The sequence below is a fragment of the Bacillus rossius genome, chromosome 12, assembly GCF_032445375.1.
Source record: "Bacillus rossius redtenbacheri isolate Brsri chromosome 12, Brsri_v3, whole genome shotgun sequence".
Taxonomy (NCBI): Eukaryota; Metazoa; Arthropoda; class Insecta; order Phasmatodea; family Bacillidae; genus Bacillus; species Bacillus rossius.
The window spans coordinates 17,824,228-17,841,014 of record NC_086339.1 but is presented as its reverse complement, the minus strand read 5'-3'; the positions used below and the strand labels follow the sequence as shown (position 1 = coordinate 17,841,014).

General features: G+C 34.9%; 1 protein-coding gene across 1 annotated transcript in view; it reads right to left on the bottom strand.

The window, feature by feature from the left end:
- LOC134537636 (klaroid protein-like) overlaps positions 1 to 16,787 on the bottom strand; it is an 83,367-nt gene that overhangs the window by 13,073 nt on the left and 53,507 nt on the right. The window contains exons 7-11 of the mRNA XM_063378300.1: positions 8,128 to 8,231; positions 6,101 to 6,163; positions 3,326 to 3,634; positions 2,297 to 2,516; positions 1,368 to 1,604 (exon numbers count right to left, since the gene is read on the bottom strand). Coding sequence (XP_063234370.1) covers positions 1,368 to 1,604; positions 2,297 to 2,516; positions 3,326 to 3,634; positions 6,101 to 6,163; positions 8,128 to 8,231 — 933 coding nt within the window. The remainder of the gene's footprint in view (positions 1 to 1,367; positions 1,605 to 2,296; positions 2,517 to 3,325; positions 3,635 to 6,100; positions 6,164 to 8,127; positions 8,232 to 16,787) is intronic.

The window sequence follows — 16,787 nt, the reverse complement described above, 5'->3', positions numbered from 1 at the left end:
ACACGACAAGGCTCACCACAAAGGACAGTACAACCACAAGTCAGCATTCAAGTTTGGTGTGGAAAATGACTGCTCCCCCCTTTGAAATACAATTGGGGTAGTTAGAAGCAAAGGTGTGTAAGTGACAGAATATATATATATTATAATTAGTTGGATGTAAATGTGGAACTGTTTGGTCCCAAAAGAAAACTGTTTCACCCCAATGGGATACATTTGATCTCTTAATATTTTTGCAACCATTAACTACATAACAAAATGTTTATTCACTTTTCTTATCCTAAATCCACTTATACCTCTTTGCTTCTGAATTAATAAAAAGAGTTTATCGATTAAAATGAGAGTTTTTTTGAATTTGTTAAAATGAACTAATCATGACCTAATGTCTCACAGACATAGGAGTCATTAGACAGCAAGGGACCATATCAGAATGGAGCACCAAGAGAAGGATTGTGAAGTACAAACAGGAAAACCCAGAGAAAACCCACAACTAATGGAAATGTATGCCACGTTTCTCACTATACCACTATGGACTCTAGGCTGACAAAATAAATGACAACTGATTTCTGCAAAGTACATGCTACAGTTAACATAATTAGAGCTGTTCCGATACCTCCTTTTCTGACAGGCACAAATACCACCAATATCTCCATACCACCACTGATACCTGATACTGCAACCAACACTTATAATTACTGGCCACACTTTATAAAATATTTTGAAACACACACACACACACACACACACACACACACACACACACACACACACACACATATATATATATATATATATATATATATATAAATTTGTTGGTGAATACCATAATTTTGTTATTAAATCTAAAATAAAAAACCTAAAATGAAACAAAACTCATTGGAACAATGTACATCACGTATTCATTACGCAAACCTCTTGTTTACTGATAGTTAACTAGTCTGCACTGAATAATTAATATTTGCCTTTAAAAAGTTGATTGACATGATCTTGCAGCAAAGAGGATCTGTAGTCTGTCAATCAACAAAGTTAATTATTTGAAAAACAAATCTGTGCAGGTTATTTTTTTTCCATACCACTAATAACTGTGCCGATAACTTGTGATCTGCCGAGAGCTGAACATCGGCCAATATCAAATACCAGTACCTGGATCGGAAAAGCCCTAATTAGAATTATGAGAACTAAACTGCTAACTTTATAAAATACATTATAATAACTACTGACATCTAGTCCATGCCTGTGGACACTACCATTTGAATTTCAGTTAAGTTTTCTATCTTCATGTAAGTAAAAACAAAATAATTGATTTTTCATTATTTAAGTATACAATAGTCAAAATTAATTCAAACAACATATCAGCAGGAACACACTACCTGATGTCTCCAACGCATAGTCCACAAGGCCCGTTTTGTCAGCATCGTAAATGGAAAGAGCTTCCTGCACAATCTGCTTGACCTGGGCATACGTAAGGCTGTCCTCGCCAACATCTGTCGCAGCAGCATTGCTGCTGGTAGCAGCCGTTGCAAATACCGACTGATGCTGATCAAGCTTTGACTGAATTATTCGTTCTGCAACCGACTCCATGATGATTTTCGCAGACTGAACCAGTTCTACCAACAAACACACAAAAAAACAAATGCATATCGGTTTTTCGCTACACAATTAAGTCAAGACTTACTCATAGGAGTTAATATCTTCTTCACATGGGTAAAAAAAAAATCCTTTTAAGATTAAAAGGGGCTGTTGTTACCATCTCCAAATAAGGCTCACCTTGCAAGATTTATTGATTAAATACCTGTCATCCGTTATCAACAAGAAAACCAAAATAAAACCACTCAAGGAGACTAAGGCAGAGGCATAAAACATGTTACAATTTTTCCTTTCATAAAGGCTTTGAATATATATACTGTATAGAAGTCGCGAGTGGATAGGATTTACTCTACGTTTTTCAGGAGCGTATGATGAGCAGCTTGGGTACTTCACCGCTGCAGTGCGCTGCCGTAACGCCCTGTATCGTCTTAGTTGTTATTTACCCGTTAGAGCGCAGCACTGTCGCCCGCTGTCATTCCCCGCACCCCCCCACCCATCATTCACTGCAGCTCAAGTTCGTTCAACGGGATGGGGGAAGGGGTGTTTGAAGAGTTCGACACTTGTCCGCTAGGGACCACCACAAGTCGATGCCCTAGAGATGGTGGCGCTTGCGGCGGTGAACTAACCAACTACCTCAAAACCGTATTAGAAATTTTAACCTGGGCTGGTGACTTCTATACAGTATATATATTCAAAGATAAAGGTGACCTACCTTCGTTCACGTTGCTCTGAATTGCAGCAGAAGCGTTGGCCAGCCTAGTTTCCACCTCGTCCTTGGCTACGAACATGCTCCTCATCCACGCGTGTATGTCGGCGTGGTCCTGCTTCCCCTGGGCGCTGAAGACCCTCTCGAGGAACTGCAGGACGTGACCTTGGACGACCGAGGCAGGGATGAGGAGCGGCCGGTTGCAGCACCTCGCTAGCCGCTGTACCTGGAACGCAATCACCACTTCAGAACTCGACCAACCTCAGTTTCTAGACACAACATTTTACTGTCATTATTAGCTCAATTTTTTTTTTTAACGCGGAAGCTTTTTATGTCATCAGTTTATTTTTCATATATGTTATTTGCTTGGTTTGGTTCTGTGTTCCATCAAACAGCTGAAAATCATGAACAGAATGACACACAAATAACACAAAAATTAAAACATTAAAACTTATAAAACACACAATCACATAAAATTAAAAAAAAAACAATTTTCATGACTGCAGTAAATTTAATGGGGAAAAAAAAAACATAAATTGTTTTATTTGAATACATATGAAAGTTTGTAATGTAAAAATTAAGTGATAATACGGAGAAGAGTCACAAATAATAACGTGCAAAATCCTCGGTCACGTCACTCAAATCACTGAAGTTTATTCTCCAAATAATTAAATGAACATGTCTCACACAGGGGCGTAACCAGGGGGGGGGGGGGGGTGTTAGGGGTTTAAACCCACCCCCCCCTCCCTTAGCACCAAATCTTTAATTAATTTCTTATTCATCACTCAAAAAAATTTCATATTAAAATTAATAAAATGTTTACCATTACAAAAGTATTTAAATTTAAGAACCGAAAACTGTTAAAATAGCACTATTTTATACCTTAAAAGCCAAATTTTTCCCGGGGGAGGACCCCCCCACCCCCCCCCGCATTTATAGGGGGGAGGGGGGGGTTGGCCTGCTTCTTTAACACCCCCCCATACACAAATCCTGGCTACGCCACTGGTCTCACGAGTGTTAACTGTCGAGAGTTACCTTGCCTGCGACGGACTGCAGCGAGGCCTGCAGATGCTGCAGGGTCGACCGGAAGCTGCCGTCCTCGGACCTGGAGACGCGCCAGTTCTCGTCGAGCCGCCCCACCGCCGCCTCCACCAGCCGCAGCTGCTCCCGCTGGGCCTCCATCGCGAGGCGCTGGTCCGCCAGCTGCCCCCTCAGGGCGGCCTCCGTCTCCCGGTGCTGCTCGGCGAGCCGCTGCCTCAGGGCGGCCTCCAACTCCCGGTGCTGCCTCGCCAGCTGCTCCCCCAGGGCGGCCACTTGCTCCGCCAGGGACTGCCCGGGCCACTCCTGCAACCGCCCCCCGCTCCCACCGTTCACCGCTGCTAGCGGCGCCGATCTCGGCCACTATCCCCTGCACTCCTGTAACTGTATGCCCTTCCTTGGTCTTCCCGCGCACTTTACTCCAGTTTCCCTAGGCAGCCTCTCTGGACGTGGCCGTACCATCTAGTTGGATTCTTAAATTAGCGACTCTAGTCCGATTCGATATCTTAAATAGTCAGGAATAAAATACTATATGAGCAAAAGCACCCGAAATTAAAGTTTGAAAAAAAAATTATTTTCTGTTTAATTTTTTATTATTAAAATATGAAAGCATTGTTACATGTTACATGTACTAATAATTCGTGTGTGTCGAAAAAATGTCCATGAAGAGCCAAGCAGACATTCCCAGAGCATTGTAGATACTGTAGGGAATAATTTAATGTAGTCCTTCTTGACAACACAGACGTACTGAATTTATCTTGGTCGGATATTTTTCTTTGAATTTTTGTTCCTTGAATATTAAATTCGTACTTTAAAAATAATCAGTTTTATTCTCAGAACCCTACGGGAGAATATTTACATAATGTGAGAAAAAAAAATTTCTGTTTCAAAAATTTTTTTAGGCCATAACAATTTTCTCATGTTTGATTTTCAAAATTTGGCTTTTAATAGCATAGTACATTAACATATTGGAATGCCTAAAGTTAACAGTGACTATTTGCCACAAATAGTTTACCCTGTGAAGTCACTGGTTTAAAGTATTCAACTAATTTTTTTTTTGGAAATGACTACAAATGTAATAATACTGTTAATAGAGACACTACAGCATGATCTTTGTAGATATCTGTGTGTGTGAACTATGCTCATTTTACCAAGGCTAATTAAATATCAAACAATAAAAATTTATTATGACCTATAAACTGTTGAAACCAATAAGGCATCTTTGAGTTTCTTTATCCTCTCCTTACAATGGTGGTAAAAAAATCTAATTAATAACACTGTAACAAATACTGTATGTCCAAACAAACATAGAGATTTTTTTTAAAATTGTTTATAATTTGTCCTTGAGTTTTAAGCTTTTCATAAATTTCAGGAGCTCTAATGGTGTGTTTGTAATTTTTAAAAACAACAAACCTTTCAATTACAATTTTCAGGGGGAACAATGAAAAAATGTAAATTGCAGCAACGCATAAATTGAGGGAAAATTAAAAAAAGACTCATCTAAATAAATATGTAACTCATTTCATATATGTATTCTTTCAGCAAATATCTTACCTTAAACAAGCATTTAATCTATGCTAGCCTATGAATATACCATCAATACTCAAGCCATGCCCAAAAAAATCATATAAAAAACAGAAAAGTTAAAATTACTTATTGAAAAAAATTAATTTGTGCATGTATTGTATGGTTGAATAAATATATATATAAATAAATTGAGGTTGTTTTTAAAAACATTTCTGAATAGAACTACACATCAAACATATATTCTAATTTTGCATTTAATTGCACTTTGAGTTGACATCACATCTCTAATAAATAAATTTTACGAAACAAAAATATCAACTTAAAAAATAAAGTGACAACAAAAACAGTGACCTAAATGCGAGAAAGAACTAACGTAGCATAACAATAACTATAGTAGTCTTAGTACACACTAACCACGAAAGTTTAACAATTGAAGTTTACTCAGCACGAGAAAGTGTGCCCACGCTGCTTGCATTTAGCGAGCTATCCATATCTGACTACATGCAGGCAATAACCCAACTATACAAGATGCCAACCAGCTCCGACTACAGTGGCGACAGATAATTGAAAAAATGTGTCTGAAAGAGAATTTACACATTGAACAATTGTGTATTTCTGTTACTTATAAGTAAACAGTAAATTCCTAACAATTAATAAATTGCAATGTTAAAAAAATTTATTTTTCACTGGAAATCAAGATTTTGGAAAACTTCTTAAATGGGAAATAATGTCATAAAAGTACATATTACTGAGAAAATGGCAGGGCTAAAACATTTAATCGTATTTAATGGGAAATTTATTGTACAAGAACGTCAAACTATTTTTGCGTAAATAAAAACCAGTTTTTATGTCTTATACAAGATATTAATAGCGGAAAGAAAGTAATTCCCATGTTGTAATTTGAGGGAAAGTGTCATTAAATGGGACCTAAAAAAATTTTCTCTATGGGAAAACGTAAATACTGAGTATGTAAATATCAGGAACGTGATGCTATATGTGAATATGAATAGCAATAAAACTAAAATGTGAAATTAAAATCAACACACCAAATAATAAAATTTTGACACAAAATTGAGGTGAACTGAACTTTATTATGAAATCACTCCTGGCTTGTATGGAAACTGCCCTATGCGAACAATACAGCATTCACTGTTTGTTTCAACAGTTTTCACAGTTCAAAAAATTTTTTTTTTCTCATTAAAATTGAATATTTAATATTTTCTACACAAATGAATTAGGTGATACCATATCCGAGTATTCCTTTTCATTGTTGTCACTGCTCATGATTAATGGCAAACGAACTTCTTCCTGTAACATACCATTAGCACAAATAATAAAATAGAATGCATGTTAAAAAGACATTACGAAAATCATGAAGCAGAAAATGTCAAATTACAAAATCTTGTCACATTAGAAGAAATAAATAGCAAAAAAAAATTTTGAAACGAAAAGTGAACAGCTTTCAAGAGATTTTCCAATGTGGCAAGAAAACAACTCGAAGATCTATTAGAAAGGTTAGGTGTAACATTGATGAATAGGAAGTCAAGATTTAGTATAAAAATTAAATGATTGGGTCACTACTACTCTTCTGATGTTGGTTATTGAATGAATAAATAACTAAATAAATAAATAAATAAATAATGCAAGTAATCAAAACCAGAGAACATGAATTGTTTACTTACAAAACATACATAAGCAGCAAATATATATCTAGCATTTTCTTCCATAACAAAGCTTGATAATCTGCATTGCAGATTATATTACTTTTATAAATGTATTACATCTAAAATTTATGCCCACAATTAAGTTACTTACAAAATTTATTTTCCATTGAAGATTTAAATATTTACGTAAAAAGACAGTCCTTACATTGGTTCTCTGACAACGGATGTATTTTTTTTACAAACAACTGCTTATAACGTACCTGGCGATGAAATTTGCAAAGGAAAAGAACTTACTAAAAAATAAATTTTATAATATAAAGAAAAGATTTTAAAATTATGACAAATAAAAAAATACATTCAAGGGTGCAAGGCAACTTTTAACGAGCATGACATGCATACGTAACCATAACATAAAAAAACTCTACAAAGCGAGACTAAAAATAAACTTACAACAGTTGGAAAAAAAGTAGACTAACTTCCAAGCCTCAGAAAACACCAGGCTTATTTTTTCCCCAGTTATGTGTGGTGCGAGATTATTACTTATATATTGATAAAATTACAAGATAAAACAAAATTTTTTTTTGGCTAAGCCTATAGGCGATGGTATATTTCAAATTTCCCATTTATTTTGGTGAGGAGTTGAAACTTCTGGAATATTCTTGAAACTCCAGGAACATTTAGAAAACTTAATTCAAAAAAATCCTAAAGTGTTGATTAATATTTCATGCAACCAAAATGTTTAGAATGTTTTCAATTTGTTGCATCAAGAATTTTTATACTCAATAAGAATGACATCGTCATGAGCTTCTAATTAGCCCGATGAAAGTAGGTAGGTTTTGTGACGTGCTGGTAGTGAAAACACCTATCTCCCATAGGCTAAGCACTAAACAAATATATTTGCTCTTTTGCTTGGGGTTACAGTTATAATAAAACATTTCAGACAAAATATTACGGTAATATTTACAAAAACTTTAAACACTCGATACAGCACCTACTAAGTTATGAATTTTTTCGTCTTTGAAAAAATATCATTCCACCCCTTGTAGTAAGAATTGGTTTGATCAATATTTTTAAAATAATATTTAGAAGGTTTACAATAACTTTGAATGGATTTAATAGCGTGCCTACTATGGGAGGTATGAATTATTTTGGTTCTTGAACCCATGTTTTTTCCACCCCTTGAAGTAATGGATAATCATATTAAAAATTGATTAAGATAAAGTTTCCAGTATTAATCTTATGTGGTATAAAACAAAATGGATGCATTATTTGTCATACTTAGAGTCATAGCAATTTTTGTTTATAAAAACCTTTCCCATTTCTACCTCTTTAGTACGAGTTTGCCCATAAACTAACTCAATATAGATTATCCATCACTTAAGTTTATGTTATCAGTTTGAAAGTGACTAGCGAAAAATTATGGCAGTTATTGTGTCCGTAATAAAGTTATACATAGGCGTATAAATAAACTTTTGAGATGATGGTTGTGAAGTCTATGGACCATGAATAAAAAATGTAAATATTTTCTGGCAGTCGCATTGTTGCAACTACAATAGGTACAATTTCTTTAAACTCTACCCTAAAAGAGAATTAATGCTTCGTTGATACCTTATGACTGCGCTGGTTGCCAAGTTGTGCAAGTGTCTTCAGCAGTTCTGCTGGCTTGGATGACAAAGCAAGGTATTCAGGGTATGCACCCATTGTCCACCACCCTGAGAACAATTCACCACACACTTTACTACACACTCACAAAAATTAACATGCATGAATAATCAAATACCCAGGCGATGGGCCCACGGTACACCACGTGCAGCGGAATATTAAAAGGTAAACTATGCTTGCTAAGCCAGAGAAGAGACACACCACAACTAAGCACAATCCACAATCCATAGCGGCTGTGAAAAATATCTTAAAGTCCAACTTTCAGGGGAGATTGCCCATCCTTCCCTAATTGTAGAGGGGCTTCCACAGAGCTTTAATACAATCCAGCCCATGGACACTTTTGAATGAAGGGGAAGGGGGTGAGGCACTCCCCCCCCCCCCCTTCATATTTCCGAGACAAATCCAAATTACGAGCAAAACTCTCGTTCTTGAACAATGAGTATGATCCTGGCTATAGATGTGATGACGGGAAGGAGGGGAAGGGGGGGTTCAGGGAGGCCTAGTGCGCCCCGTGGAATCATAAAGCTCTCTGAGGGGACCCGCTTGCACTTACTGAACAGAAACTGGTCTTAAAACATAATTTCGCTGCCCCCCCCTACCCCAGAGAATCCTACAGATTTTCGTCCATGATCCTGGTCATCATAAAATGACCACATTAAGAGCATGCACATACTAACACTACAGAGCCTACAAATTTCAAATTTTTACATTTCAATTTTTTTTTTCCATTTTATAATTTTGACAAATACACAAATAAAAATAATTTAATGGACAAAATATTAATGGATTTTTCTCAGTTGTGTTTATGTATTCATTTTTGCTGTAGCCATTCTTGAGGTTTTTTCCAGGACCGTAGAGAGAAAGTGAGGATAAAAAAGAAAGTATGCAGGAAAAAAGCGGTGGGGGGGGGGGGGGGGGGTAGGTAAAATCTTCAGAGGGGCCCTGTTGTGCGTAAAGATTTTTTTTTTTTATCTGATAGGGCAAAAATTAAAAATGTCTATAGATAAAAAAATTCATTGGTAACCTTATACATTAGTTACCTATGTGATAATGCAGATCACATTTAGTATTTTTTTATTGTGGAGTTTGAAAAGTTATTTAGTAAGTAATTATTTGTCCTCTGTCCCTTGGTTTCTCTCGAAAGCCCTGAGTTTTCTATTACAGCGAGTGTAAACCAGGTATGGTGTACATCTATAAAATTATTTTCAATCAGTATTCTTCATTGCAAGAATCATTCAAAGAACCTATAAATACAAGCAAAATGGTGAACATAAATAAATTTTAACCACAAAATTTTATTTACTCCTGATAAAAAGAATTCATACATAACTTTTTTCTATTTTATTTATGACAAATATTAGTCACATAACATGATACCCAAGCGTAACAAAAGCTCTGGGTTTCGCCAAGGTTTATTGCACTAAATGGTATTGTATACAGTATACAAGTTTGATAAAAAAGCTAAATATTATTATTCAGTTTGCCGTTGAAACATGACACAGTGTGGCTGTACACAAACGTAATAGTGATACATTTATGCATATTTTAAATTAATGTCAGTAATATAAAAATGAGGGAAAAATTTTTGAACATTTTATCTCCGATTAAACCCTGCACCAATTTACTCCATCTTATCCTACATGAAACAATCAGCAAAAATTAAAATGGTAAAAAAAATTGTGACCGAGTCTTTCAGTACTCGCTAGTGATGTGTAATCATCTAACCTCGGTAAATGAACAAACTCATGTGTTCTCAAGTTGAAAATATTTCAACTTATAATATGAAATTCTTGACACAAAATTTAACATGGTATTCTTTAAAATTTTGCCGAGCGTAATAAAGATACTAATACTGGGTTTTCAACTACATTTGTCTCAAATTACATGTAGTTTCTGCATCTGCAGCTAGAATCCACTGCTGGAGCAGCTACGTTGAGAATTGAATCATTCGATTAGCAGAACTAAATTTTCAACTATACAATGAAACTACTTTCGATAAAAGTGAAACTTGAATAAAAAAAAAGACTAAACCCTGGCTTTGAACTTGATTTTCTACAAAATTTTCAAATTAATATATGCCATTCTTGTTATCATTTATAAAACAGTTAATACTAAAAAGTTTCCCTTTGTCTTTGTGAACTTTGGTTCGCGCCATCCGCCACAGATGGCAGGACCGTGGTTACACATTTCCATTTTATGAAACTTCAGTTCCATTCATGAAATGACTCCTACCAAATGAAGTATACCGAGAGCTAAAATGTTTACACATAACAAAAAAGGGGGTACAAGTTTGGTTGTACACTGCATGATTGTACCCAGAGACTGGCAATATGAGCCTCCTAGATCTTGGTGGTCTCCAAACCACCTGGTCACGAACTGGGGGGGGGGGAGGGGGGGGCGTTTCTTCATGCCTGGGGTGGAGACAAAACAGCAACTTTCCACTTGAGCTTGCTGCCTCAGCGATCAGTGCCGATCGTGGCCGAGAAGGGCCTCCAAAGCGAGGAGAGGAAACAAATGGCAATCTGGAAGGTCTACGAACTACGAGACAGAAGATACAACACTCACCGAAATGAACTAACACTCGAAGGTTTGCAGTCTCTCTTACTGGAGGAAAATAGCCTCTGCCAAATAAATGTTCCAAGTCCTTTCCTCTATCTTTAATACGCACAAATGAAAAACTTAAGTTTTCCCCGAACTACATTTTCATGACCATCACTTTTAACATCTATAGAGAAGCCACGTGAGCACCAATGTTATATATGTAAACAGGTGTACATGCAGGAAGCAATACACCTATAATAGGCACTAGATTTTGTTGTGAATCACAATCAAACTGAATAGCATGTCAATAATATCACATACCACTGAAATACAAGTTAATATACCATACAGCACCAAAAAGAAAATAAAATCATAAAATGTATCAATATTTGGAGAAAAATTATCTAAACCATACCAAAAAATATGCACAATTAATATAGGATATGGAGGGGGGGGGGGGAAATTAATAATCAATCTGTCCATTATTTGCTTTTCAAATTGTTTTCTTTTGTTGATGGGAATGCTAGATTTTTTAGGATTTCAGAGGGGTGGAGAAACTATATATCCTACATCCTCTCCCCCCCCCCCCAATATCCCTCCTGGATACACCCCTGACTATATAAGTTTAATCTTTTAATCTATTTAATTAAACTAATATCATTTGGCACAAAATTTGTTCCAAAATGATTAAAACAAATGGATATCAAAAAAATTTTACTTTACTAAGTTTTAAATCATTCAACTTATACTAACACTTTTTACATTGCTGACTGTGGTAAATTTTTCAACACACAAATTCTTGCTGATTAATTATTATTGTTAGTAAATCTCACCTTGACATGCTTATTTACAATGTTATTTTATTATAAACATGAAAAAAAAATGCAACAAGGTAATATTACATTATTTTGATGAAGAAACTTAAGAACAACATTAGTTTTATATTTGTCACATAATACACTATATCTTAATAAAATGATTTTATAAAAATATAAACAATATAGAAAAATCATGGTTTGATGACAAAACAGGCCTTGAAATAAAACCACTAAATCCTGTCTCTAACCCATAATCTAAGGGCTATTGAATCATAACAATGACTACTTTATACCCTGGAAAACAAACCTCTGGCATGCATTAATTTTCAAAGAAAGAAATGAATATATTATGATGCGAGTTGTCACAATATTAAAATTTTAACCTTTTACTTAATTCTTTAAGTGTTTCTTACTAAAATAAATCACACAAATGTACATATATATAAAATTAGTTATTAGTTTACAACAAACACTATCTACTATCAAACACCAGTACCTCCTTCACAAATAACAACACTAGTTATGTACAATAGTGTTAAGCTAGAATTTGGTTACTTGTAAGGTCCAATGTTACTTACACTGTAAAATATTGTGGGAAAAAATATACATGTTATTACGCTGGCCGCCCCCTGGTGCACAGTCTATACGGCCACGACCCCTTCCCAACCCTCCAGGGAGAGGTGTGTGTCGCCTGGTCATTAGCGGCCTGTCAATCACACCTTCCCCCTGCTCGCCTCACCCCCTGTTAGAGCCCTGGAGCGCTGGCCCGGGTATGGCCGCCGCCGAGGTGTCTGGAGAGTTCTGGTCATCGCCTCGGGGGATGGGTGAGGCTTGCGCCATCCATCAGGCCAGCGACCCTTGTGACGTTTCCTCCCCTGACCAGGGACGCTTGTGACGTCAACACGCGGCTTCCGGGTGCTTCCACGCCTGGCCTCCGTGGGTGTTAAAGGGCCCCCGCCTCCCGAGTGAAGGGAGAATAGTAGCGTGAGGAGTCTCCCCCTCGGGGAAAGATACTGGCGATACCCGAGCGATCAGCAGACATTTTCACCTCTGGGTGATGGGGCCATGTCACATTAAGCTTTAACCTTTTTTTTTTTACGTTTAACTATAAATTAGGCCCCAGACACGTGGCGCAGGCCCGGGTGGTCTGTTGGTCCACCGGGACGTACTTCAATTTTCTTTGGTGCCTAGACGAATGACATTTATTTCGTGAAGGCACAGGACTTTGCGGAGCGGTACACAAAACTGAGTGTTTTTATTTCATGGTATATCGTTGAACCGTGTGACGGACAAGTATTTTCGTCAGGAGAAGAATGAAACCCTGAATTCATTTCAAACACTTTTGTTTGTAAAAATTACCATAAACAGTTTCGAGTAAATACGCAGCCGTAGACAGAACTCTGAACCCAACTACCTCCAACCTCCGATGGAACATTTTACAAGTGTTTGCTGTATGCGGCTTATCACAACCAGATAAACACACAAATTGTTTCCCAAATATGTAAACAAGGTTAAGTTTTTTGAAAAAGATGTGGAAATGCCAAAAATATACAAATTCCTCTACAAAGAAATAAATAATGGAGAAATAAATACATAAAATTTCCTTTATACATAACTGTAATACTTAAAATGTTTTGAAAATGTTAATCAGTAGATAGTAAAATAATTAGGAAATTATATGTTAAAATAATAATAATACTGATGCTACCCTGAAGTAGTGTTGTGATAAATACATTGTAAATCTTAATAAAACTAATTCCCATCTATGAAACTTGCAATATATACCTAAGTATTAAAAATAATTCAGTGGTAAGTAGAACAAAACATTTAAGAGAACTAAAAAACTCAAAATGTGGCTAGCTAGTTTGGTAAAAATGTCCATAAATTTGTCTATTTTAATCCAAAATGAAATATGGTTTCATTGTAATATCACCTGTAAAAACCCCGGGCAAGTAAAAAGAAACCAAAATAAATGTTTGTGATATAATTATCCTCCTACCAATACAAAACAATCACATGAATATTAACAAACACCCTTTTTAATATATTTAAAATATGCTATGTGTGTATGCTTGATGTAATAAAAGAAAATACTGACAGAAAAAACATATTGGACAAACTGACATCATAAAAAAATTGTTTAAAAAAAGGAATTATGAACCATTAATTATGATAAATATGTAATAAAAATATTTAAAATATGCCAGAGAATCTTTCAAATAAAAAAAAAATTAATTCATCATCTCATCATGTAATTCATTCAAAGCAATAACTGATATAATCTACCAGCCTTCTCTATACCAACTTCTTTAATATTATTGTAGATGTGTAAATGTTTACTACTGTAATATATATATATATAGTCCTACCAATTTGGCAACCCTTCTAATCTAATAATAAAAAAAATATCACACAAACCAACAAAAATTGCAACCTCTTAAAAAAAATTTACAATTTCTGTCAATCTCTCTAAAATAGTGATTATACACTGCATATAATAAAATTTATATATTTTTTTAACTTTACAGATACGTATTTATATTTATTAATTACATGTTTTGAGTTTCACACGTTGATGCATAAATGCAATATTCTGTGTAGCCAATCCGAAAATAAGGGAGAGCATTTTAAACTGTAGAGACGAAATTACAGAACATCATCCAAATTTAAACCAAACACATTAAGAAAGAGACATTTGCTTTGTTTGAGAGAGAAATTAAGTTATTAATTTTACTGTGTCACCACAGTCAACCAGCTATCATTTAAAATTTCTTATGTCCCCTGCTTAACATCCCGAAAAGCTATCTAAAACACCCATTTCCCTCCCCGCCCTCACAAGTAGGTCACATGGGCCACCACACACGCAGATAGCCTGATCAGGAGAATTCACTCACTAGATAAGGCTGAGAAACAAAATAAATCAGAATGGGAAGAAATATTTTCTACAATTTTTATGAACACGTTAGATACATTCGGGCTAAATTACCACTTGTCCTTGCACGTCAAATACATTCCCAAAACAATAGTAAGTAAAGTTTAAGCATTGTATGCAAATTCTGTACGAGGCTCTCCTCTGCATGCAGTCTGCGGTGAGTTCACAGGCCAAGACGTCAAGCTGTCTCTTGTGCGACAACTTTGTTAAGCTGACGATTAATGCAATGGCGACAGTACAAATACAGGCATGCAAAGACACACACACAAACCCAAAATCTTTGATGTAGAACATGCAACATTTACGTCAAAAACAATGCCATCATCAAATCTACAAGGGATTGCGGTATATTCACGGCTTAAATGTTAACTGATAATGAATTCCTTAGAGTACCAGAGACATAAATTTTTTAATATTAACTTACAATTATTTAGCAGAAAAACTGCTGTATTTGACACCTATCAAGCATCTTCATTTAGTATAAATGAACATTAATGGAATGTTACATACCGTCTATTGAAAATTGTACTGGAAAAATGTAAACAATAAATCCATCACTATTACAGTTTAAAAAAAAATGTGATTACATCACAAGAGTAATTATTGACCTGTATCATTGTTAATAAAAAAAAAGGAAGTAAATGCAATGAAAAAAAGGTTGTCTATACAAAAATATTATGATGGCAATGAAAATGTAGCTTTTAATTTTGTTAAATAATCTGAATAAGGAAAGGAATAAGTTTTCAATATGTATATGCCTGAAAAAGAAAAAAAAATACAATAATGAGGCACTAATAATACCAGTAATTAGATTTTTGCTTGACTGAAACTGGCAAGTTTGCATACTGTTTAGTTTATGTCAAACAAACCACAAGTTACTAAGAAAAACAATGAAATACTAAAAGCAGGGCAGTGGTAATAGCAAATATCTTTGTACACATGGGACTATTATTAACAATAATTATAGCTAATCTATAAACAATTTTATTAGCATTTTAAAACTAATTACCTTTTATATAAGTCATTCAGAAATGTGGATAACCTTTTTAAAACAGCATTAACAGTTTAACGGTTGTCTTCAGGTATGCCTATACCATGCCAGCATGTTCTCACAAAGATCAGTTTCATGAGAAACATTTTTTTGTGCAAGAGGGTGTGAACGTTTACATTATGGAACTTCATCTACAGTTACAACATATACTCAATACAATTATTATTAGTTAAGTATCTAAATGTAAAAAAAAAAAATGTGAGTGAGTTATTCAGTACTTGCCAGTGATGTGTAACATCTAATCTCAGTAACGAACAAATTCATGTGTTCTCATGTTGCAAATACACTTATAATACTCCAACATAAAATTTAACATAGAATTACTTAAAATAATGCTGAGTATGATAAATATACGCAAATTAAGTTTTTAACTACATTTCTGGATGTAAATCGCATGTAGTTTCCACGCCTGCTGCTAGAATTAACTGCTGGAGAAACTACGTAGACTACCTAATCAATTCGATTTGCGAATTAAAATTTTAAACTACATAATGAAACTGCTCCAATAAAAGCGAAAAAGACTTGGAAAAAATACTAAACCCCCGCTTTTAATCTGATTTTCAACAAGGAATTTTATTTAAATACTGTCCTTGTTAAAATTCATTAAATAGTTAATACTATCAAGTTTCCCATTGTATCTGTGAACGTTGATTCACGCCATCCCCCATAGATGGCCGCATTGTGGATTCACGAAATTACTCACTCAAGTAAACAATCTCACTAGAAACATTATTCAAAGATATCACAATTTGTTTGATTAGGACATAATTTTAATTTTTTGTATCAAAGTGTTATTAGTGTCAATACTTAGCTTAGTGCTAAAGGTGACATTCACCCTTGAAAATCAGTTTTAAAAATTAGGGTCTACATGAAGTACAGAAAACTACTATTCAGCAAAAAATATTACACTACAAATTTTTTTTAACTCTATTTGTCAATTTTCCCATTTCATAACAACAAAGGTTTAATCTCTCTTATTAGATACAGCTTTTTTTTTACCATACTAAGTTATGGATATAAATCACAGTTTTATTGAGGTATATGAATTAATGTACAAAAACACCCTCTTGTTACAACTTCCTAGGATATACCGTTTTCTACATAAGAGACACGCAACAGTTTAACATTTTGGACAAAAACATCCAGAAGTAGTCAATACGAAATTCAGGATATTGGATTACAAAACAGTCATGACACTAAGACAAAAGTTACTCCCATATTTGGATTACAAGAAGTTAAGTCATCTATTATAAGAAGAGAAAAT